A 23,323-nucleotide genomic window follows, 5' to 3' on the forward strand; every position below is an offset into this window, starting at 1 on the left:
TATATAATATTGATGTTCATGAATGATTTCTTAAATTCAACACAAAGATCAAAACTCAGGACCAATTTCAATTTCTAGTAAATGGAAAAACACTTTTGGGGATAAAATGTGATTGAATGATAAAATGATTGATTCCATTTTAAATTGTCTAATTTCTAATGACAACACTGTGTAGGAACTTTTAGAGAACTATCAAACTTGTCCTATTATTTAGCAACATTTAATTATTTTGTGCAAATGAAAACCAACAGACAAACTATATAGATCCACATCTTTTAATCCCAACCTTTAAAGAAACACAATAAACCTGGCAAAGGAAATAGTGAACTAGCATTAACCATTAAAGGTACAAAAAAGAAAAATATAAATTAAAAGCAAATGAGACCATCCCTCGATCATAACAAGTCTGGGATGCGCACATAGACCTGGAATGACACAGCACCTTTCAGGTATGTTTGACTTTGTACTGAACGGTTCGCGAGCCGTCTTCCTCAGCAGGATTACAAATTCACAGGACACACAGTGTGCGGTTACCAGTCACAGTGATGCATGTTCATGCAGCACCCACAAGGGGGCAGCATGGCACAAGTAAATTACAGTGATCCCCACACCATGCTGATTTGGCTCATGCCTTACATTCACATCCTCCCCTGCAACAGGTGCTGTTCACCCGCTAAACAAGACATAATAAAGCACAAGTGTCGGGCAAAAAGGCACAGCTGCTCAGTGCAGCTCTTTGGCATCTCAGTGTAACAGTCACATTCGAATTACAACGAAGCTGGAGTCGTCACCAAGTTGTGAAAATGAGGAAAAAGGGAGCCAAGCATCCATGATAGTGTTGCAGTAACATCTATAAGTACATTTACAATGGTACATTTTTGACAATTCAGGTAATCTGTGTGCATGTGTGTGTATGTGTGATAATGAAACCCGCTTTGTATGAATTTCCATTGGCAGCCATCAGCATCCGCAACCACCCGGGCTGCTGCTGGGCGTCTCCTGCAGGCCGGCCTCCTTCTGAGTGGCGGACGGACTGCCATCACCGTTGACGCTCTCGTTCATCTTCTCGCAGATGACGTCCACCAGCTTGTCAAAAACCTGTTTCACGTTGATGTTGTCTTTGGCACTGGCCTCAAAGAACTGGAAGCCTGCAGAGAGCGGCGAGACACAAAGAAGGACTGTGAGTGATTATCGATTAATGTTAGCCTTGTGTGTTCCTGCTGAGCATGTGATAAAAGTGTGCGTGTGTGTGTGTGTGTGTGTGTGTGAGAGAGTCGGTGAGCTTACCGAGCTCTGAAGACAGTCTCTGGGCGTCTTCAGTTGGGACCTGCCTGTCCTCTTCCAAGTCCAGCTTATTGCCGACCAGCACTACTTGAGCGTTGCCCCACGAGTACGTCTTGATCTGGGTTGCCCTGGAAACACAAACACAACATTTTCACAAAAATGACTGTATTTCCTGCAGCCAGTGATGGAAAGTAACAAAGCACATTAACTCAAGTACAAGTACAGTTTTGAGGTACTTGTACTTTACTTGAGTATTTCAAATTTATGCTACTTTATACTTCTACAATAAATATAAACTTACAAGTAGTTAAAATTAAATCCACCTCAACCAGCTGTGACATTAAAATGAAGCTTACATGTTATTGCATCAGTAATAATATTCCAATAAAATGATGTACAAAATAATATATGATATAATAATAATAACACTCTGAAAGGGGCTATTCTGCCCAAAAAGTACTTATTCATTTGATACTGAAGTTTATGTTGTCAGTAACATTTTTGTACTTGATTAATTTTGTTTTCAGGATTTTAATTTGTAAGTATTTTTCAGAGTGGTATTTCTACTTTTACTTAAAACACTTTATTTTTCTCATTCTGGCTGTACTGCAGCACCTCTTTTCACTCTCTGTTTGAGCTCCTGCCCCGCCTCCTCCCGAAAAGCCCTGTCTGCTCTGATTGATCAACTGGCTCACTGTTGTGATTGGTCAACCGAACCAAACTCTTCGGACTCTTCCGCTCTAAGTAGCTTTGTTTGAGGGCGAAACTAGCTACTAGGCAAAATGTGTTACTTGGTGACGTCACCACATTAGAGAAGAAAAAGCAGGACTTGAAGCAAGGCGTTTCAGGAGCAGTTTTTCACTGGGGGACAGTAACTCCCTTTGGCGTAGAGTTTGAGCTTTGTAACTTTAAAGACCTTTTACATGCACAAAAAAACTATATAACACACTAAAGGAAAGGGGGAAAGCACAAAAGCATAATAGGTCCTCTTTAAAGATGAAGCACCTTCAGCACATGTAGGGATTTAGAGCTGTGTAGAATTGTAGGATTCATTGTTGTTATTCATTTCAAGTATTATTAATTGTTATTTTCCAGGGTTTTCATGTGGTTATGCAAAGCCTTTTATATTTTAACTAAAGTTAATATTTTCCAAGGACTGGAGGTAAATTGTCAGATGTGTTTCTTTATAAAAACTCCAAACAATCAAATATCATGGGACAACTCATCAATAGATAGCTTTACAAATGCCCTCACCTGTTAGATAACACATACTGATATACACGGCGATTTAATGGTAGGACGTTACATCTGAAAGTCTACCCACCAGTCCTGTACAGCACAGAACGTCTCCTGGCTTGTGATGTCATACATTAGCAGGAATCCCATGGCTCCTCTGTAGTAGGCTGTGGTGATGGTCCGGTAGCGCTCCTGTCCTGCTGTATCCTGTAAACACATGACACACCTGAGAAATCCTGGTACTTTTTTTTAATAGTTTAAACCACATTTCAACCTCAAAAGGAAGAGGGAAAGGACAGGGTTAACTTGGTGAATCATTAACTGTCTTTGAACAGAAGTTAATCCCTCTGGTCATGTGTTGATGTCGCCACACCCCATAAATACACCAGGATACGCTCGCTGCTTCTTGGCTATGCCTTAAGGGACAGAAATAAGTTCTGAAGATGTTGATTTTTCTTCTTTATGATCTATTTCTATCTATGCTCTCAGATTGTGGGAAAAACTGTTAAAGCATTAGACAATAACTCTGATGTGGATATGTTAAAACTGACTTTAACAAATGTAAAGCCAGCAGCTGTCATGTACAATATTAACGTCATGCACTCTAAAGATGGAGATTTAGGGTTTGTCAGCGACCTACATTATATGTCAAAGTAACCGTACTGTCGGAGTCGCAGCATCAGATGTTATCACCGACTCAAACCCCTTTATGCCCAACTTTGGTGCAGAGTTTCACAAAATGAGTTGAGCTCGTTTTAATGGCCCCGTAAAACCCATTCAAGTTGCTCAGCAGCCATTAACATTTTACTTGGCACCTTCCTCGTATACGCAACTGTATCATTGTTAAGCAGTGCAGAGAGGGCCCGCTACGCTGAATACATTAAGCTAAAAAAGAAGTATTACTTTCATCTAACAGGAGTACTGTGGGTGAGCCCTCGCCTTTCCACTAACATCCAGTAATAGATCTGTCCTGGGTGTCAGTCTGCGCAGTAAGCACATTCAGCTCCAGCAGCTCAAAGCCATGCATCTTTCATGAACCCTGCCGTCTGGGGACGATGTTAAACATCAACTGTCATTAACTCTGGAGTGTGAGAAATTAGTTTACGCCACATCCATGACAGGCAGCAGCGTGTAAGAGGGCAAACTAGGGAGCGGGGGTGAGGATAAACAGTCTGTGTTTTGCAACAACGCTTTCAAAAGCACTATTCACTCTGCCTTCGGGTTGGAGCTGTATTTTGGAGCCTCTCAAACCCAGGTAAATGCCGTTAATTACCTCGAGTAAATTACAGCTCTGACATTAAAAGAGACTGCAGCGTTTTATACTCAATTTGGCTGATATAGTGAGTGTCAAGCCTGTTTGCTCCGTACAGTATGATGTTTTTTATCTGCTGTGGGGAGTGAAAAGGCTTCCTGAGTCATTTATTAGGAGCTTTTTAGACCTTAATGATGAGCTCTTTCTAAACTGACATGTCTGCTGTGGGTGAACTAGACTCTTAGTCCCATTAAACTAACTCGCATTTTTTGTTCTTCTCAGTCTTGTTTATGTCAAGGGTTACCAAAACAGAGAATTTTGGTTCTTTTCTGTATCCTCATTGAGCTGAATGATAATATGACTATCAGTGTGTTGGGTGTTCGGAGTTTGATACCCTACTGTCTCATCTCTACTGCCTCATCTCCACAATACCTGGGCATCATTGAGAAAATAACGATTTAATGCTTCATTACAGGAAAGTATTGTGTCATCCATATATGGCATTTCTGATATAGTGGATACATTTTGGCCATTTATTCGATGCAGGACACGTTTACATGAAGAAGTTTTGTACATTTTCAATAATTGTTCAATAATATTTTTTGTAAAATCGATTTTTTGTAAAGACATATATATTTTTAATAATCCCTTGTAATGAATGGGAGAGGTGGCTAATTCTGTGCTAACCCACCTAAAACAATTAAATTAATCTGGGTTTAAATGGAGATTTTCTGGTGCATCTGCAAACATTATAAATCTAGGCAATGTCTGCAGAGACATGAGTAAAGTCAAATATACAGTCAAGATTTGCAAATACTAACAACTATGATGCAAACATATTAGTGTTTAAGTTGTCATCCACTTTTAGTGATCCACATCACTCCTAAACGTCTCTGTTTGCAGATGTGTGGCTGTGGTTGAATAGAGCTAGCCCCGGGCTAACTGCTAAAGGTTCAAATTATCCTTCAGAGTAAATAAACCGGGGGCAACACGAGGTGACTAAGTCTAATTTTTCCTGGCAATCTGCCATTTGTGATGTCAGGGAAACAAAGCAACCACCACGTATAAAATATCACAATCAAAGTGGTTAAAAATAAAAAACTACAGACATTAGGGTTTCTACACTCTGCTCTCTAATTAATCTGGCACATAAAACGTTTAGAGTTAAATCCGGTCGAACTGTACCGCAGTCTGCCAGCTTTTACTTCTGCACTGAGCAAACATCTATCAGTTTGTTCTGGCCTTATCTGCCAGACTTCCACTCTTTCTTCCTGCTGCAGAGACGACTGTATGTGATGGTAAACAGTTTGAAAGCAGCAAGGTGAAGGAAAGCTAAGGATTTTTAATTAGCTTTGCTTCGTGATTCTCTTTCTTGCCAGGAAAATTTGCCAAGCTACAGAGTGCAAACCACTTAAAATGACAAAAAGGAAAAAAACTATTATTCTACATCTACTGATTTTTACTGAAGTGTTGCTTTAAACAACAATAAACTAAAAGAGTCCCATATAGCTTTGTAGTTTCACGTTGGAGCTTTATTCAAGAGTAGAAACAAACATTAAAAGTTTGGGGGGTGCTTTGTATTTATAATACCTTCTTCAAAACCTTTACATCTAACACTACTCTAACTTCTGACTATTGGGATGTTCTACTGTACATCACTTTACTAACCACTTTTGTTTCTGTCTCTCTTTCTGTCCTTCTACTGCAAGACTCTAGTTCTCTTCTCTTGTTTTCTTTTTCTCAATGTTAGTTGGTCCATTGAAAGAAAACATCTGTATAAAGTATGCAAAATGGCACACTATGATAGTAGATCAGCATGTTTGCTTTCGCTAAGTCGCTTTAGATAAAAGTGTCAGCTGAATAAATGTAATGTTTTACGACACTGAATCACATCTCCCACCAACATGAAGACATTAATCTTCCCTTTTTCAGCATATTTCAAAGATCACTGTGCGTCTTTCCAACGTACCCATATCTGAAGTTTGACCCTCTTGTCGTTCCTGTAGATGGTCTTGACTTTGAAGTCGATGCCCACCGTGCTGACGAAGGCTGAAGTGAAGGAGTCGTCCGCAAAGCGGAACAGGAAGGAGGTCTTTCCCACGCTGCTGTTGCCGATGATCAGCAGCTTAAACATGTAGTCAAAGTTTTGGTCGGCTGCGTCTCTCTGCTCCTGGCCCGCCCCTGGATCTCTGGCTAGTGCCATCTGTCAAATGAAGTAGGACAAGAGGAGAAGAATGAGACTCCCAACTTTATGAATAGACTGGGAAAATCATTCATAAAAAGTATCCACCATCATTTTGAAGTGTTTCTAATGCATCCTGTGACTAAATACCGGCTGTGCTGCAGCACCCCGATTAATTGGTTAGTCAAAAACAGCTAAATATTCTGCAACTATTTCGATATTTTTTTCTCTTGTTTATGTTTTTTAGTATCCATCCATTCATCCATCATCTGTAACTGTTTACCCTATTCATGGTCGTGGGGGGCTGGAGCCGATCCCAGCTGACATTGGGCGAAGGCGGGGAACACCCTGGATAAGTCGCCAGACTATCACAGGGCTGACACATAGAGACAGATAACCATTCACGCTCACATTCACACCTAGAGTCAACAATTAACCCAACCTGCATGTCTTTGGACTGTGGGAGGAAGCTGGAGAAAACCCATGCTGACACAAGGAGAACATGTAAACTCCACACAGAAGGGCCCAAAGGCGGGTTTGAGGCGGCATTGCTCACCACTGCACCACCGTGCCGCCCTCTTTTCTAATCATATAAATTAATAATATTTTGAAGCAAAGAAATGCCAAACATTCCTGAGTTTCAGTTTCTAACTTGTGAGGATTCGCTTCTTTTCTTTTCTCTTATGAGACTGTAATTTTGCACTTTAGTCAAACAAAGTATTGCGATTTTAATGGCATGAACTCGAGCTTTTGGAGATTGTGATGGGAATTTTTCACTAAATTTTGATATTTCAAATATATACAAAGTAATCAATCAAGAAAATAATCTATTATTTCTTTATGATGATCCTTAGTATTAATTGATAATGAAAATAATCTTTTGTTGCAGCCCTAATAGAAAAATAGGAATCCAATCAATAGAGTTAAAAGGCCCACCAAAAGACTCTAAGGACTATGATGTGAAATTTTGATGCACAAGTCGGACATAAGATCTGCACACTGTAATGTTATGTTTACAATAAATATCATTTATTAGTTTTTAACCAGGAGAGATTATTGTCAAGGGGAGGCTAATGCAATGAATACAGTTATGTTAACTAAAGTGATTATTATATATTATATTATACTATATTTTCAAATAAAAATCGCAATATTTGTTAAAGGTGAAATGTGTGTCAAAACAGCATTTTTAAATTAAAGATTGTGGTGCTGCAGATATATCCTGGCTACACATCATATTCTACAGACTTAAGAAAACATATTTGTTTGGTAAGTAAATCACACCATAATCATTTAATATGTTTTTCAATGAAAATGAGAATTATGACGTAAAAATGACCATTCCTTATAATATGGCAAATCATAACGCAATTGCAATATCAGTCAAAATAATCTCAATTAGATATTTTTTCAAAATCGTCCAGCCCTATTATTCAGAATTAAATACATTGCCTACAACTAAAACGCTTCTGGTAAATCACATCCATGTCAAACAATTAGCAAATCTATCATCTAAGTATCATAAGAGATTCTCTTTGGTGGTGGTCACGGTCTAATGTTTACAGTGTATTATAGAGCTATTTGCAACATGCAACAAGTATGTCAACTATGTGCTCAGCTGATGAATCGCCAATGCTGGCGAGAACAAGCAGCTAAAGAACTAAAAATATATATGCTGGAGTTAGCGTTTGACATGAGTAATGAGTATATGATTCGGCTCCATCGCCATGCAGCCTCCCTGGCTGATACTGGCTTATTCACAGATTGGGGGAGGTCTGGGAAAGCAATGTGGTGAGACAGGGCTTGTGTGTTTAAATGTCAGAGTGAGGAATCTCAGCTATTTGAGAATTCACACTCACATGTCTGAAATTCATCCACACTGATAGCTGAGCAGATGTTGATGTTGGTAAATGGAAGTGTTGTTTTAAAAATGGTCCATCTCCCCCCCTCTTATCCCTCTCAGTGTGCTATGAATCACAACCAGGGCGAGCTCCTTCCACTGTTTCTCCCTCTATCAGTCACCCACCGCTTGCTCTACGTCCATTTGTCACATCATGGACTCACGTTGCAAAACTTATGGGATGCTGAGCGGTGGGCGAAGGGGGGGGGGGGGTAGTAGATCCCCCCTCCCCTCCCTGCACATGTCATCCATCATCCATCTGACCATCCATCGACCCACTGACACTCCCATTTAAACACACACTCACACACCCATTTATCCTCCTTTACTCCCTCTCATGTTCATCCATCTTTGCATCCCTCCTGTCATCATCCATCCATATCTCCTCCCCTCCCACTCTCTCTCCTTCCTCCATCTTTCTGCATCATAAGGAGGCTGGCTGACCCATCCATCCATTCATCCTCACATCCTCCATCAACCCCCCCACCCCCTCCTCTTTCAGGGAGGCTGAGCTGAGTCCTGTACTCCTCCCTGATTGCTGAGATCTCTCTGGAGACCAGCTCAGCATTACCACTTCCAAGACCATAAAGAGGGACTGGCCGCCGGCGTGCTGGCTGCTGTACACACTCAGCAAAACGCCAAATATCCACGCATGCGCAGACACATCAGTAATGAAAATACGTGCAAACTGGTGCTTTAACTTTAGCAGAAGAAAATAGGCCATCTTGCATGAAAGCAACAGCGTCATAATGCAAAAATATGACTTAAAAGCAGATGTTGACATCTGGTCTGAAGTAGTTAATGGAAATGGGGCGTGCACCTCGCAAGACTGTTTGCAGGACACATGACACTTGTTGACACTTTGAATTAATCTCATTATTCTACACAAACCAGCCTGATGCAGCCTACAAACACAAAGATAAACGTTTAGTGAGATGTAGGCTGACACTGTAGTGCAGGCTACTGACAGTTAGCCTCATTTGCCTACACTGCTTCACCATACGGTAGCTCTAAACTACAATCTGATAACATTAAAACAAGAAACCCTCTGCCGTTGTTGACAACTGTGTGCATGTTAACTCACCGTGGATGTTGTTTCTCCTCCGTCCCTCCTTCGGTCCTCCACCTCTACCTGTAAGCCGATGGATGTGCGCTGCTGTCGGGCGCTCCAGCTCTACTTCAGACGCTCCGCTCCCAGATCTCCAGGCTGTGCATGTGCCTATCATTGGGACACCCACTGTATGATCCACAGTCAAGTCAGCACTAATAGATAAACAGAACTTCCGGTAAAGACTTTCAAAATAAAACCCACTAGTTTTTCTTTCAAACATGTCAACAATTAAACCATGTTTACCTTGAATATAAGTGCAAACATATGGCATTTGGAGTTATATTTGTTTAAGCAACTTTGGAGCAAAGTTGAGTTGTCATTGTGCATGCATATTGCAATGTTGAGTGGTGTGTTCATCCTCTGTGATTCTGCATTGAAGAAGAAAGAAGAAGGCATACTTTATTGATCCACTGAGGGGAAATTCATTTTTTCACTCTGTTGTTATTTTTTACACATTACACACAGGCCCGAAATACATATACACATGTACAAACAGGACCTACATACACATGCATTAATGGAAAGATGTCAGAGGGGGCTGCCCATGGAAGGTGCCCCGAGCAGTTGGGGGTTTGGTGCCTTGCTCAAGGGCAAGCTGGCACTTCTCCAGCAATCAGTCTACACTCAGTACTCGGTTCATGAACCAGTAAACCTCCAATTCCCAAGCCAAGTCCCTACCAATTGAGCTACTGCCAATTACTATACTATAGTGCTGCGTTACCCAAACTTTTTTTTTCTGGGGACCCACTTTTAAAAAATGACAAACCATCATGACCCAATTCACAACAGACCTTATCTATAAATCGCGAGCTTCCTCACCATTTTTACCATAATTCCCGCATCACCTTATATAGAGAGCCTAAGTCAAGCCCCTTCGGGAAGACCCCCATGGGACCTTATTTCGGAAAAAATATGAACGGAGAGATAAATATTTTTTTGATCCCGTTTGAATTACGACATGAATCACACATATGATGTTTGTCAATTTAAAACAGAATTTTTCAAGGTAAGAAAGACTCAGTTTGTCGTAGTATCGTTTAGTTTTGTGTGAAACTGCTCAGTGAACTACATCTCTCGTCTCGCACAAAATACGTCACTAACACTAGCTAGCTAGATAACTTAGCTATGTTCCACGCACAGATGAAATGTTTGATGTGTTTTATCCAGCAACTCCTGGTCTTTTTATCAGCCGGGAAGTGAAAGAACAAGCGAGGTCTGTTGCTGTGTGTGAATACATCACAGTACAAAAACAGACAATAATCGTAGCTTCAGCGAGAGACATCCCTACGCAACTTTTGGGTGTGTAGTCTTTCTAATTCCGTATTTTCACAGTCTGATACTTCCAACAGTTTTACAACAAATTGCGATTTTCTTGACTTACAAAATTATGTTACGCCAGCCTTTCATATTAGATTAAATGTTATGAGTAGACCACAATTATCTGAACAATACGAACATTCAGGCCCCCTCGTGTGGTAAAAAGGTGTACCCCAGATATAAATGTTAAATAAAAGACTATTGAAGAAATTCTGAAAATGTATTTGATGACCCTAATCAAATCGCCTGCGACCCACCTGTGGGTCCCGACCCAGTCTTTGGGAATCACTGCTATAGTGTAGTACCATATAGCTACTGTATGCTATAGTATCTATACTCCGTTAATTATTGATTGATTAATGTTAATTTGTATAGCTGTGACTAATAATTGTTTTCCTTACCCATTAATGTTGTAATTTTTTTGGTGGAAGTGAGTAATTGTTCAGACTACTGTTGTTAGAAACTAGTGGAAAATGTGAGACTCCAAAGTGAACTCTTCAAATGGCTTGTTTTGACCAACCATCCTTCCAAAAAAAATAGATATTAAATTTATACTTACATAAAATGAAGACACGCAGCAATGCTTTGTATTTAAGTGTCTGGAAACATCAGATGTTGGGAGCATTTGTCCTGCCAAGCTTTTAATTTGAAAGTTAAACTCCCACTTGTCCGGTATTATTCTGTCATAATTGATGCAGTTTCAGTAGTAAACTTCAGGCTGCCCTGCTGTAAACTGTGTTGAATGGCTCAAGCACTAGTAACGCATCCAATCTCATGACCTCTCAGTTTAATTGATCACTTTTACACGGTGGATAAAATACAGCAGCTGATTCGTAAAGTCTAACATTCCCATTTAATACGTGGAACTTCCAAGATGTAATTCGCTGAAATACTACAAGTCTCGACAAACCCAAGTAGTCCTTGCCTTTATCAACAAGCATCATCCTGACTGTGAGCAATGCAGGGGAGTCATGCACCCAGGCACATTAATCATGCCCAAACCAGATCAGCTCTACTTTGGTTTGCAAACCTCAAAGGATGGTATTGTTAAAGCATTGAGAATACCAGCCTGTTTTTGTGCTGTAAGGCCTGACTGTGAATTTGAGACAGAGTAAATCGTGTTGGAGCAAGAGAAAAACTACAGCTGCGGGGCAGTGATGCAACAGACCTGACAAAAACTGCAGTGTGAGAGAGAGAGAGAGTTTATTGGTGCTTGGCAAACATCGTCCCTGAGACCGCAGTAGCACACCCTAAACAATACACTGGATTTTTAAAGCCAGTGCAATTTAGAATAGAATTATACACATGGTGAAATGTGGATTGTTTTTTAAATAAATGTACTAGACTCAAATTCCTAACTAGCCTTGATAATCCCTCTAGTTCTGAGGGGGAAAATGAATCATGTAATAGATTATTTATCACATAACAACCATGAAGAAAGGAGATTAATTCGGTGGAGATTTTTCAAAAAAAGAAACTGTAATTGCGTACTGTAATTTCAACCTGTGACACAATATAAAAAAACATAAACTTGAATACAAAAATTAAGAAACGTTCTTACCCAACACAAACAGAGGCCTTCTCTTTAGAACTGGACCAAATCTATGTTGTGGATATTATCCTCATCTTAGGGCCTGTGCCAAACAGTAAATTTAAGAACAAATTAAATCAAACAAGGACTGTTAACTAAAGACTCAGCCTGGTAAATCAGACAACTTTTCTGAAACATAATTGAAATAAAACTGCCATGAAACATCCATCATCTTGAACAGTAACAGTGTCACTTTAAGTCCTCCAAAGCCAGAAGCAACAGAGTCAAAGCTCGTGGCAGGAAACAAGAAAAGATAAAATTGTGTGTCCAAGCTGAGTGAACAGATTTAACATGCCTTCTACCTCAAAGGTTGATGAGCTCTGACTCAACATTAGGTTCTGGTGGGATTGTGAGCAGGTTTTTTGTCACTTGAGTGGAGGTATCGCTCCGGATCGTTGCGCACCCACAACCTATTGAACTCCTCGATGAAGGGTCGCACCAGGTCTGGCTCATCGGTGACCAGGATGTTCTCCATGTTGCTCTGCACTGCTGTCAGCGTCCAGTTGAGGGAGCCGGTGATGAGCAGCCGGTTGTCCACCACTGCAAACTTGTGATGCATGTAAACAGAGCCCACGTCGCACCGCACACAGATCCCTGGGGAGCCGTGGGGAGATGGGAAGAAGGGTTGAGAATAGTCTTCAATGGATTACAGATCTTCTCTAGTGTGTAGTTCTAGGTTGGTGCACAAACAATTTCAGTGAGAATGTGGAGATGTTAAATAGTACACAGGGTGTACCTATGTAGATACAAATGGCTCATTATATTATTATTCATTCATATTCTTATTTTCAGGTGATTATACACTAAAGAAAATACACTTTAACATACATTAATATTATATTACATTTCTACCAATAGATCCCCCTAAAGGTAACACACTGGTCCTTTAACATTCACTGGAAATGTTTTCACCCTCTCCATATAATCACAAGACACTTATTTATTTCTCTTATCCAGACAGAGCAGAATAAATCATTTGGATAGAGAAACCCAAGAAGGAGTTATCAAATCTAACAAAAGCATACTAAGATTTCAGATTTAAAAAATAGATAAGGCATAGTATCACATCATATTCAATCCTTAGACAAGGATGGGGAATTAATTGAGTTCCAGTCTTCTAGTCCGTAAAATGTGGCTTAGAGAGCCAAGATTTTTATAGATACTTATAAATGCGGCACTATTATGTAAAAGAGGTGAAGGGACCGGGCAAGGATGAATTTAAGCTTACAACTCAGTACCCATCAGACGGATCATTGAGGTCCTAGGTATCTAGGTATATTACTGATGAAGAACAACTCAACAGACTACATGAAGCAAAAGTGGGAAAGAGAACTGGACATTGAAGTCTGTCAGGAGGAATGGTCTCTCATCATCCACACCCAGATGACTGCTACAAATTCACAAAGTTGGAGAGACTGTGGAAGAATGGAGTGAGGGTTTTCATAAACTCAAAAATGAAAATCAAAACCAACTGGACTTCAGAATCAATGCTGGAGGCAATGTGGGCACTTAAAGGTAGTGTGGTTAATGTTGAGAAACTAGCAAAAGTACACTAGATTTTAAAAATGATCCAACCGAAAAACCTAGCCCAGTGTTGCCAACTCTTTTCCAATGAAAGTAGCTGGCAGCACAAGCTCCAAAAGTCACTGAATCTAGCGAGAAAGTCGCCAAGTCGGCAACACTGACTGACTGGACGGGCTTATTAAAGTCCTGCGACAGCCACAAACACCGGATTTAAAAAAAAAAAAATGTTGTCAGAGCATTTGATTTATTAGTTGTTGTCAGGATGTAAAAAGAATTTCAACAAATATAACAAAAATGTATTTGAACAACACTACCGATCCTACCTTTAATGGGAGATCACACTCACATCTTTTGGTCTTGTCCCATTTTGCAGACACATGTACAAACCGCCACAAGGAGTATATTAGAATTTGATATTGACTTCACTTGTCTCTCTCTACTTAGGAAACTTATCTGAAGAACTGGGTATCAGAGACAAATATTTACTAAAAATTCTAGTGGTAGCAAGAAGGGAATTACAAGACGTTGGCTTATTAAATAGCCTCAAACAAATTAGCTTACTAAATAACTGCAGTAGCTATTTTACATAAATCAAGTATGCCGTTATACAGTAAATGAAAAATAATATTGGTTCTGATATGGAATATGGTCAGAATACAAAATAGTTTTTTTTAATCTGTTGTACTGAACTTGTTTCTCTTCAGTCGTGTACAATGAAAACTATCTTAGACAGAAGCATTACTTTGGTCGGGTATTTGATTTCAGTACACACTGTAGACTAGTAACTTTTACTGGACTGCAGACTAAACTCAGAGAGGGATTAGACATGCAAATTCTCTCTTGAGAGGGTAAGTGCATGCCCCTTTGAAGAAAAATGAAAAACAATTACTAGAAATGTGTTTTTAAGAGTCCATTTCTCTTTGCAAGGAACATGTCCCCTTGACCCCCTAATCGCTCTGTGTGTAAATGCCTTTTTAAAATGTTTTCAGCTCGAAGTGAAGAGAGCCAGAAACGACGGGAAAGAGTAAATGCAACTAGCAATTAAAGTTTGATGTCTTTCCAGTTTTGACACCAGGACGCAGACAGTCCAGGAGATGTCCCTTTAGGATAATTTTCCCTGCCCTTTCAGAGTCTTGTGTGCATCCGTGATTATTTCCCCCTCTGAGGGAAATGTTTGGACTACCCAAACCAGTGACAGCAAACTAATCCAAAGCAATGTGCTTAGTTGCCAGTCACCTTCAGCTATTGGAGTTTGGGAAGGTTTCTGCAGACAAAATACGTACAGTATGAAAAGATCGTCCCCTGTGCCAAAGTGGTTCTCAGGAGGTTTGCTGTCAACATGCACACACACTTTGAAACACTTTGCCTAATGAAATCTGCTGCCTGCTTGCCAATTTCTTACTTACTTAATTCGTGCTTAACAATATACAGTGGCGGTAATTTATTAAATGCAGAGAAAGTGAGACAGTCTGACACGTGGCACAAAAATCTTTCAGAGCTTTCAGAGCGTGATTACTCTCTCTGACTCATAGGAAGGCTTGTAGTGGAAACCTCCATTCACCCAGACAGTTCCCATCATCTCTCCATTCACCACTAAGGAACCCCCATGGGACTTACTGACAATGACACTGATAGTCCGAGAACACAGAGGGAGCACCTTTTATAGAGTAGGACCAGCCATCCTTCCCGTATTTTAGGAGAAATGTGTCCATAATAATGACCTCACAGAGGTTAGTGTGACTTTTGTAACAAAAAAAAATCTCCAGAAGGGCTAAATATGACTCCCTGGGCCTGTGTTTGTAAGGATGCTTCGTCAGAGTGACTGTTTAAGTCACACAGTATGAAGACACATGCTTCACAAGGATTTAAGAAAAAATAAACGGATCCATTTCCCTTACCGGCCTTGCGGAGGACCCCTATCTGGGAGCCAGTGATGGCGGCGTAGTCTTTGTCAGTGAGGACTCGGATGGTGACGCCCCTGCTGTGCAGCGCTAGCACGGCCCTGCTCAGGTTCATGTTGGAGAAGGCAAAGACGCACAAGTCCAGCGAGGTGGAAGTGGACAGGATGCGGCGGAGAAAACGGGAGAAAGAGGTCTCCACGCCATGAGGCAACGGGCAGTAACAGGAACTGGAAAAGCCGAAACCAAAACAACTTATTTTATCATCTGCATGCTTTTTTCCCGTTTATATATTCTACCTCTCACCCAGGTTGTCCAGAAAGTGAAGAAACCAACTGTCAGGTTACAATAGCTCTATTTAGCCGAGAAATGTTGTTGTGAACAGTTTTCAAGCTGGCACAAATGCTAATAGCCCCAGTGGTGCATACTAATGTTTAAATTTGGTTTTCTAGGTATTACTTTATGTGAAAAATGTATTCAGTAGGTAAAAGAGCAGCCCCGTTAGGTGAAAAACAATTGGGATGAGGAATGGTGATTGCACTGACTAAATCCACTTACTGAAAGCATCTAGAGGCTATGAATTTTTGCATTAGTGGCCATTATTGGAACACACTTGACGGTGATACAGAGAAAATCATATATAGCTTCCTTTTACTCATTGCAGCGATTATGTTTCACTTACTGAAGTGCCGAGGGAGTGAAGATATGCTCCACACAGGCCATCTCTGAGGGGAAGAAGAGGACCTCGTTGAGGGGTCTTCCAGGCCTGAGGCGACGGAGGAGCCAGCCGAGCAGCTCCACGCTGAGAGAGACGGCCACCGCACCCAGGCCCATCACCTTCACCGTCCACATCACTGACATTCACTACAAGAACCAAACATGTAGTATAATGCAAACTTTCAGATCTTAACATGAATATAACATGTGTTTTGTGAGTTTTCTCTGACATGATGATGGACATTTTCATACAGGTATCATGAACAGTAAATTATCGGTTCTGCATATTATTTTTTTGTGCTGAAGCAAGTCGATTAATCCGTTAGTCCATCTTTTAGATTTGCTGCTTTTTCTCCATTTTACATCATTGTTAATGTGTTGCAGTCTGTTTCAAGGCGTCACTTTGGGAAATCATGATTGACACAATGGAAATTATCAACATTTTCTGACATGTTATAGACAAAAACGATAAACCAAATCAAGAAAATAATCAGCAGATCAGTCAATGATAAAAATAATCATTATTTGGAGCTGTCATATCAAATACAGAACATCTACAACTAAGCATGAAACCTCAATGAATGTTGTTATTATCGTGTCTGACAAAATACACATATATCGTATGTTATTATACAAAGTTTATAAATTGTGTATTTAACCATTTTACCAACTTATGATTAATTTTCTTTCCTCCATAATGGCTGACTCCACAGACATATCCTGACCGGAAAAGATCAAAATGAAGTGTTCACTTTCTTTCGTGGTATTCGATCAGTGGAGGAAGAAGTACTCGTATCTTTTCTCATATCTAGCAATACTGCTCTGTAAATAAATACTTGGTTTCAAGCAGGATCTGAAATTAACCTTTTTCCTCACCTGCCACAGTGGCGAATCACTGAACATTTCTACCGGCCACTCATTTGTTTTGTCTGCCACTTCTGAAATCTAGGTAAAAAGCTTTAAAATTCTAAACACTGAGTCAGTGGTGCCAGGCGGGTAGAATTATGGAATATATCATGTAACCTTAATGCATGACTATATTTGGTCACACTTCATTTTACAGGTTTGCAAATGTCATGGTAATTAGGTGATAATTAGCAAGTTACCTATTTGAAATTACTGCCAAATTACCCCAATATTTACCAAATATTTACCTCCAAAACCAAAACTAATAGAAGACACTTCTGATCATCACAAATCTCACTATTGTGTGACTTATTGGTTACACAGATGTAACATGGTAGCTGATGTACTGATTCAGAGTTTTTAAAGAAATTTAAAAGAAATAAAGCATATCAATTAACTTTGTATCCTTTTTTCCTGGAAATGTATTAAATAATTTACCAGCTATTGGGAAATAGCGGAATATAATTATCAAATGATGTTTATAGTAAAGTCATTTTCAATAAATTTATAGGTAAATACTGTGTGGGGTAATTTGGCAGTAATTCCAAAGAAATTTGAAATAGGTTACTTGCTAATTATCACCTAATTACAGTGAAAGACCTGTAAAAGGAAATATTACCCAATATTTAATTAAGGCTTTAGAATTCCTTTTTAAAAATAATGGGGGAACAGACTTCAACATAACACCTGGTTGCTAGTAGAAGAGTAAAAACAACTGAATCAAATAAAGTAAAAAAATTATACTTAATTGCTGTACTTTAAATGTTGGTATTGGTTTAACTAGCTTAGTGCTTAGCAAAACACCTATCTTAATTGGTTAACCAAACTAATTGAGCTAAATTTGGCTAATCCCACGTTTTTTGAACCAGTGTTCTCGCGAGATGTTGGTGAATTTTCAGTTATATCCATCAAAGCACCAAACATTTGTTGAACCGGTGTTCTCGCGAGATGTTGGTGAATTGTCAGTTACATCCATCATATCATCACCAAACGCTGAGTAGACAAGACAAAACAACGACACAAAACCCCATTTAAACTACGCTAACTGTCAAGATGTATAACAAATTAGAAACTTAACATTTCCAGAATTACTTAAGGCATGTCAAAAACTTAAATTGAGAGTATTTTTAGACAACACAACCTCACCTGAGAGTGATCTTCTGTCGCCACCGCGCGGGAGGAGGAGGCTGTGTCACAGACGCTGTGTCGTCACTGCCAATCAAGTTTGACTGACAGGTCAGAGAGCCAATGAGTGACCGTGAAGCAAAACGCTCTCCTCCAATCACGTCACGCTAAACAGTTACCGGTGCCGGGTCTTCCAGGAAGCCTTTTGACTACAACGTGTCCAAGAGAAGGTAAACAAGATTAAACTTTTACTGAATGACATTTAACAACTACGACGTGTCTGAGAGTCGCGGTTACTCGAGGTTTAATCAAAGATGTGTTCTTATTGGAGTTCATTTAAGTCGTCTTTTCATCGTGAGGCGATTTATGTTGTAATGGGAGATCAACAACAAACGTGCTAACGTTAGCCTGCTAACTTTAGTTGCTAACAATATGGAGCTGCAGGCTGCAGGTTGCAGGCTGGAGTTGTTTTCTAGTCAAGAGTTCTCACATTATTCTCTCTTTGGAGGTATTCACCCATCGCACATGTTTATTGTTTATTTGTTTTGCACAATTTAAGACTATACAACATAACAAAAAGATAAATGAATTATATAAAGTGCAGGAAGAGGCAAAAGAAACTCCAGTGGGCTTATCTGAAGCCCCCACCTAGAGACAAGACTAATATAAAGACATTATATGACTACATAATAGTGATAACAAACAATTAGGACAAGATATAGAAATAATATGACTACATAATAATGATAGCAAACAATTAGGACAAGATATATATATATAAAGAAATAATATGACTACATAATAATGATAGCAAACAATTAGGACAAGATATATATAAAGAAATAATATGACTATATAATAGTGATAACAAACAATTAGGACAAGATATATATATATAAAGAAATAATATGACTACATAATAATGATAGCAAAACAATTAGGACAAGATATATATATATATATAAAGAAATAATATGACTACATAATAATGATAGCAAACAATTAGGACAAGATATATATAAAGAAATAATATGACTATATAATAGTGATAACAAACAATTAGGACAAGATATAGAAATAATATGACTACATAATAATGATAACAAACAATTAGGACAAGATATATATATATAAAGAAATAATATGACTACATAATAACGATAGCAAACAATTAGGACAAGATATATATATAAAGAAATAATATGACTACATAATAGTGATAACAAAACAATTAGGACAAGATATATATATATATATATATAAAGAAATAATATGACTACATAATAATGATAGCAAACAATTAGGACAAGATATATATAAAGAAATAATATGACTATATAATAGTGATAACAAACAATTAGGACAAGATATAGAAATAATATGACTACATAATAATGATAACAAACAATTAGGACAAGATATATATATATAAAGAAATAATATGACTACATAATAATGATAGCAAACAATTAGGACAAGATATATATATAAAGAAATAATATGACTACATAATAGTGATAACAAAACAATTAGGACAAGATGTATATATAAAGAAATAATATGACTACATAATAATGATAACAAACAATTAGGACAAGATATATATATAAAGAAATAATATGACTACATAATAGTGATAACAAACAAGTAGGACAAGATATATATAATAACAATAACAATACAGTAAATATATAAAAAAAGACAAGTGTGTGTGTTGCGTGGAAGTGTATGGTTAGTGTTTGTGAGGAGGATATTGATTTAAATATCTATAAAGACTTCTGGGTAATCGTAACCAAACAACATTGTGAGTGGGAAAAAATAAAAAAAAACATACATCGACAACATGGGGAAAAGCTATTGTAAGACAGCAATTAAATTACCCTTTAAGCGACTTTTGAAACACTTGACAGATGAATAGTTTATTGATAGATGTGAAAAGCTACTCCATAATTTGGTTCCCCTAAATCTTATCGAAAATTGACCTTTACTAGTGAGGTCAATGTTCTCAACGGACATGTTCTCCTTGTTGAAGCTGCCTGCTTTTTTTTGTCTCTTTTGTAATACAGACTTGATTCAGTTTGTGTGCAATGGGTCGTCGCAAGTCCAAAAGAAAGCCCCCTCCAAAGAAGAAGCTGACAGGAGATCTGGACTCTCAGTTCACCTGTCCGTTCTGCAACCACGAGAAGTCTTGTGATGTCAAAATGTACTTATAATTTCACCTAAAACACCTGTCCCAGGTTAACTGCTTCAAGTTTGATTCATTGCTTTCTGGGGTGAACTTTTTTTTTTCTTTTTGTGTCAACAGGGAGAGAACAAGAAATACTGGAATAATATCATGCACAGTCTGCTTGGAGGAGTTCCAGACCCCCATCACCTGTATCCTTTCTCACACATGAATTTTAGATAACAGCTATGATTTCTCTTTCTCATACTGTAAACAAAATAATAATGACAGTACTGCAGTTTGAACACGTTGAACTCATTTCTCATAGCTTTTAGTATGAATGTTTGTTCTTGGTCTTGGTAATAGTAGTCAAAAGAAATAATCTAAAATGTCCACTTAACTAGTTTTTTTGTTGTTGTTGTTTCCACAGTACAGGCACTTTCAACTGGATCCCACAAAGGGCCCAATATAATTCATCAGAAGTGCTTGTCAGATGGTTAAATAGCTTCGGAAACCGCCTTCCCTCACACTTTTACAGTTTTCCTCCCCCTTACTCCAGCCCATAGTTTTCATCAGTGAATGAGGTTTGCTCAGTTGTCACAGAGGTGGCATAGACTACTTCTACACAAAGCCCTGTGTGAAAATGACTTGTGTCCACACTATCTTTTCCAGTATCATAAAGATCTCTGCCCACAATTAAACACCTGAACAATAGAAAAAACAGATAAATATCTTCTTCGTCCTCTTTTCGGTTGGCAAACAACAAAGCTGCACATCATAGCCAACATCTGGTACGAAGTAGGACAGATAAAGCCAATCGTTATTTTATGATGGTGACATCATCAGAAAATATTAACATAAATACAGGTTAATGACAACAACTGTGTGATCGGTTGTGTCGTCATTTAAAATGCGTGCTCGCAGAGAAAGTTACAGAGGGCAGAAACAAACGTCGTCTAACAAAATCTCCATAAATCCCATAAATTATTAACAGCAGCAGTGCTGTGTGTTCAGCTATATTTACATTTTAAATACGAGATCACAGAGAAGATTAGAGGTGACTGAAAGTTCTTAACTTTACTGTCTCTGCCACACCGCCCCCAACCCTCACTGGCAGGCTTTTCCCTGTACATACTGAACCACCAATCTGTGTTTGTAATACGTACCCGCTCTGGAGACTGTTTTGAAAAAGCTCAGTTTTTGGATGAGAAAAACTGGACATAGGACCGAAACGGAGAGGAAAATATGCATATTTAAATATAACCGACTCAGAATGGAAGTACTCTGTACTCTGTTGATATCACATGACTGAGTAGGGGGTGAAGGCCGTCGGATATAAATGTCCTCCTTGATCTTTCTCCAGTCGTCCACTGACTGCTGGTCGATGCTGTGACCAGTTATGGTCTGGTGTTCACGGACAGTTAATGTCTGTTTCTGGACTTCATTCAGTGTTCAACTGTGAGGAACCCTACAGTGCACTGGCTGAAGAAAGATCAAGTAGGCCATTCAGATCTGTATTAAAGACAGTCTTTAAAGAGAGACCAGTTATGGTATCCCCCCACATACAACCACCTGTTATAATCTGACTGAAGTACCACACTTACAGTATTTCATGAGATAATAACTCCTGTATTGATTTCCAAAGTTCAGATCATTCTGCACTGATATTAACTCTTACTCTTAAGCAACAAACTTCCTTTTATCCTTAATCCATTGCTCCTCAGATCTATCAGAGCCGGTAGACGTGTACAGTGATTGGATAGATGCCTGTGAATCAGCCAATCAGTAGCCCTCGTGGTGGAGCTGGATGTCTTTCAGGAACGGGAAGAGGACGAGGATGTGGACCTGGGCCCGTTAGGATCAAGCTGTTCAGAGGACATTTATGAAACTTTTACTGTTCACAGGTTTTCCATATGGTCACTTGGGAATTACAATTGTGTGCACCGCAGTTTCACTTACACCGTGTCAGGTTTCAGCCCACAACAACACAACACAACTCTCGTTTTGACTCTTGAGATTTATTAAGCAATTTGTTTTTTGCGATGTAACCTGATTTATCTTCTCACATCGAGCGAGGCTTTCTTTTTTCCAATATTTGTTTTTTATTTGGGTCTCAAAAATCCTTTAGCCTTTAAATAGTAGTTGTTGAAGATTACAAACAAAATGAGTCCTGCTTTCTATTTTTCTTTTTAGCCGCTAGATATTGTCAGGTGCAGAAATATGATTTTTAGAAGAGGCCTGTAGTGAAAGTGAATGGGCTCCCATCTCGGCATTTTAATGTGAAATCAATAGAAAGTCAAATCTTTTTCATCAGCATAATGAGAGAGAGACGTGTGTGTATATGTGGATCCTGACAGAAACAGCGAGTTGGTGAATTTAAAAGTTGAATATATTAAGTTTTCCATACGCTCATTCTCTGGGAAGGTAGGTTGCACTGCCAGACTTTGCAAAGTGTAGGTGGGAGGGAAATTCTTCTTTGGTTAAATGTTAATACAGTTCAGGCATGATGTTACGGGTTGCGTCCACGGCTCTCCTCATCCTCATACAGACCGTTGTGTCACAACATTAGGTCATTCCACTGGAGAGAGGAATTAGGAATGTGTACGATTTATGCTTAGCTGCTAAGTTCAAGGGGTTTGTTCTCTTAAATCATTAGTTTTTCAGTTGATTGTATGTTTTTTGGCTTACATGTGCAAGAAAAAAAAAATTCAATAAGTACAAATGATCTTTGTTATGAAGCGCATATCTACAGAATAGTGTAATCTTATACTGAAATCAGGCGTTAATATTGAGCGTTATTTTCCTATGCAATAGCCAACAGTGTTGAAAAGCAAGCTGTTTTTTTTTTTTAAATGTAATGAATTTGATAAGTGTGATCTTGGAAATAAAGGAGCAATAAGACTTGATACCAGTACGTGTTGGTTGTTTTTTTTATTTTATTGTATAATGAACTAAATGTAATGCATTTTGATGGCACGATATGAGGAGATTTGTTACACAAAGAGTTCCAATCGAAGCAGCGAGCAAAACATTTACAAATCTGGCACACACTCTATGGATTTTTCTTTTTGTGATTTCAAATGTGGTTGTTTGACCTTGATTTGATTTATTGAATG

General features: G+C 38.8%; 3 protein-coding genes across 4 annotated transcripts; 1 reads left to right on the top strand and 2 right to left on the bottom strand.

Annotated features, from left to right (window-relative positions):
- Positions 1–261: 261 nt before the first annotated feature.
- Positions 262–9,099, bottom strand: LOC141764816 (GTP-binding protein Rab-3D-like). Its single transcript, XM_074630426.1, has 5 exons — positions 8,939–9,099; positions 5,742–5,975; positions 2,609–2,727; positions 1,288–1,412; positions 262–1,148 (listed from the first exon to the last, which is right to left on the bottom strand). Exons 2-5 carry the CDS (start codon positions 5,973–5,975, stop codon positions 961–963), a joined length of 666 nt encoding a protein of 221 aa, XP_074486527.1. The 5' UTR covers positions 8,939–9,099; the 3' UTR covers positions 262–960.
- Positions 9,100–11,052: 1,953 nt separating this feature from the next.
- On the bottom strand, positions 11,053–18,195 carry pld6 (phospholipase D family, member 6). Of its 2 annotated transcripts, none has more exons than XM_074630424.1 (4): positions 18,065–18,195; positions 15,978–16,159; positions 15,296–15,525; positions 11,053–12,467 (listed from the first exon to the last, which is right to left on the bottom strand). In XM_074630424.1, the coding sequence occupies exons 2-4, from the start codon at positions 16,154–16,156 to the stop codon at positions 12,205–12,207; spliced, it is 672 nt and encodes a 223-aa protein (XP_074486525.1). In that variant the 5' UTR covers positions 16,157–16,159; positions 18,065–18,195; the 3' UTR covers positions 11,053–12,204. The 2 variants fall into 2 exon arrangements, with proteins under 2 accessions (XP_074486525.1, XP_074486526.1); XM_074630425.1 differs by lacking the exon at positions 18,065–18,195 and adding an exon at positions 16,889–16,964.
- LOC141764817 (transcription elongation factor 1 homolog) lies at positions 18,137–23,113 on the top strand. Its single transcript, XM_074630427.1, has 4 exons — positions 18,137–18,273; positions 20,110–20,246; positions 20,349–20,419; positions 21,932–23,113. The coding sequence occupies exons 2-4, from the start codon at positions 20,131–20,133 to the stop codon at positions 21,994–21,996; spliced, it is 252 nt and encodes an 83-aa protein (XP_074486528.1). The 5' UTR covers positions 18,137–18,273; positions 20,110–20,130; the 3' UTR covers positions 21,997–23,113.
- Positions 23,114–23,323: the final 210 nt, after the last annotated feature.

The sequence above is a fragment of the Sebastes fasciatus genome, chromosome 3, assembly GCF_043250625.1.
Source record: "Sebastes fasciatus isolate fSebFas1 chromosome 3, fSebFas1.pri, whole genome shotgun sequence".
NCBI lineage: Eukaryota > Metazoa > Chordata > Actinopteri > Perciformes > Sebastidae > Sebastes > Sebastes fasciatus.

Excerpts from the sequence above, each read along its gene's own strand:
- pld6 (XM_074630424.1), bottom strand. The coding sequence starts at position 16,156 with ATGTCAGTGATGTGGACGGTGAAGGTGATGGGCCTGGGTGCGGTGGCC. Across the intron at positions 15,526-15,977 it reads TTCACTCCCTCGGCACTTCA|TTCCTGTTACTGCCCGTTGC; the intron begins GTAAGTGAAACA and ends CGGCTTTTCCAG. Across the intron at positions 12,468-15,295 it reads AGGGGTCCTCCGCAAGGCCG|GGATCTGTGTGCGGTGCGAC; the intron begins GTAAGGGAAATG and ends ACGGCTCCCCAG.
- LOC141764817 (XM_074630427.1), top strand. The coding sequence starts at position 20,131 with ATGGGTCGTCGCAAGTCCAAAAGAAAGCCCCCTCCAAAGAAGAAGCTG. Across the intron at positions 20,247-20,348 it reads AAGTCTTGTGATGTCAAAAT|GGAGAGAACAAGAAATACTG; the intron begins GTACTTATAATT and ends TTGTGTCAACAG. Across the intron at positions 20,420-21,931 it reads GTTCCAGACCCCCATCACCT|ATCTATCAGAGCCGGTAGAC; the intron begins GTATCCTTTCTC and ends ATTGCTCCTCAG.
- LOC141764816 (XM_074630426.1), bottom strand. The coding sequence starts at position 5,975 with ATGGCACTAGCCAGAGATCCAGGGGCGGGCCAGGAGCAGAGAGACGCA. Across the intron at positions 2,728-5,741 it reads GGGTCAAACTTCAGATATGG|GATACAGCAGGACAGGAGCG; the intron begins GTACGTTGGAAA and ends ATGTGTTTACAG. Across the intron at positions 1,149-1,287 it reads GAGACTGTCTTCAGAGCTCG|GCTTCCAGTTCTTTGAGGCC; the intron begins GTAAGCTCACCG and ends CGCTCTCTGCAG.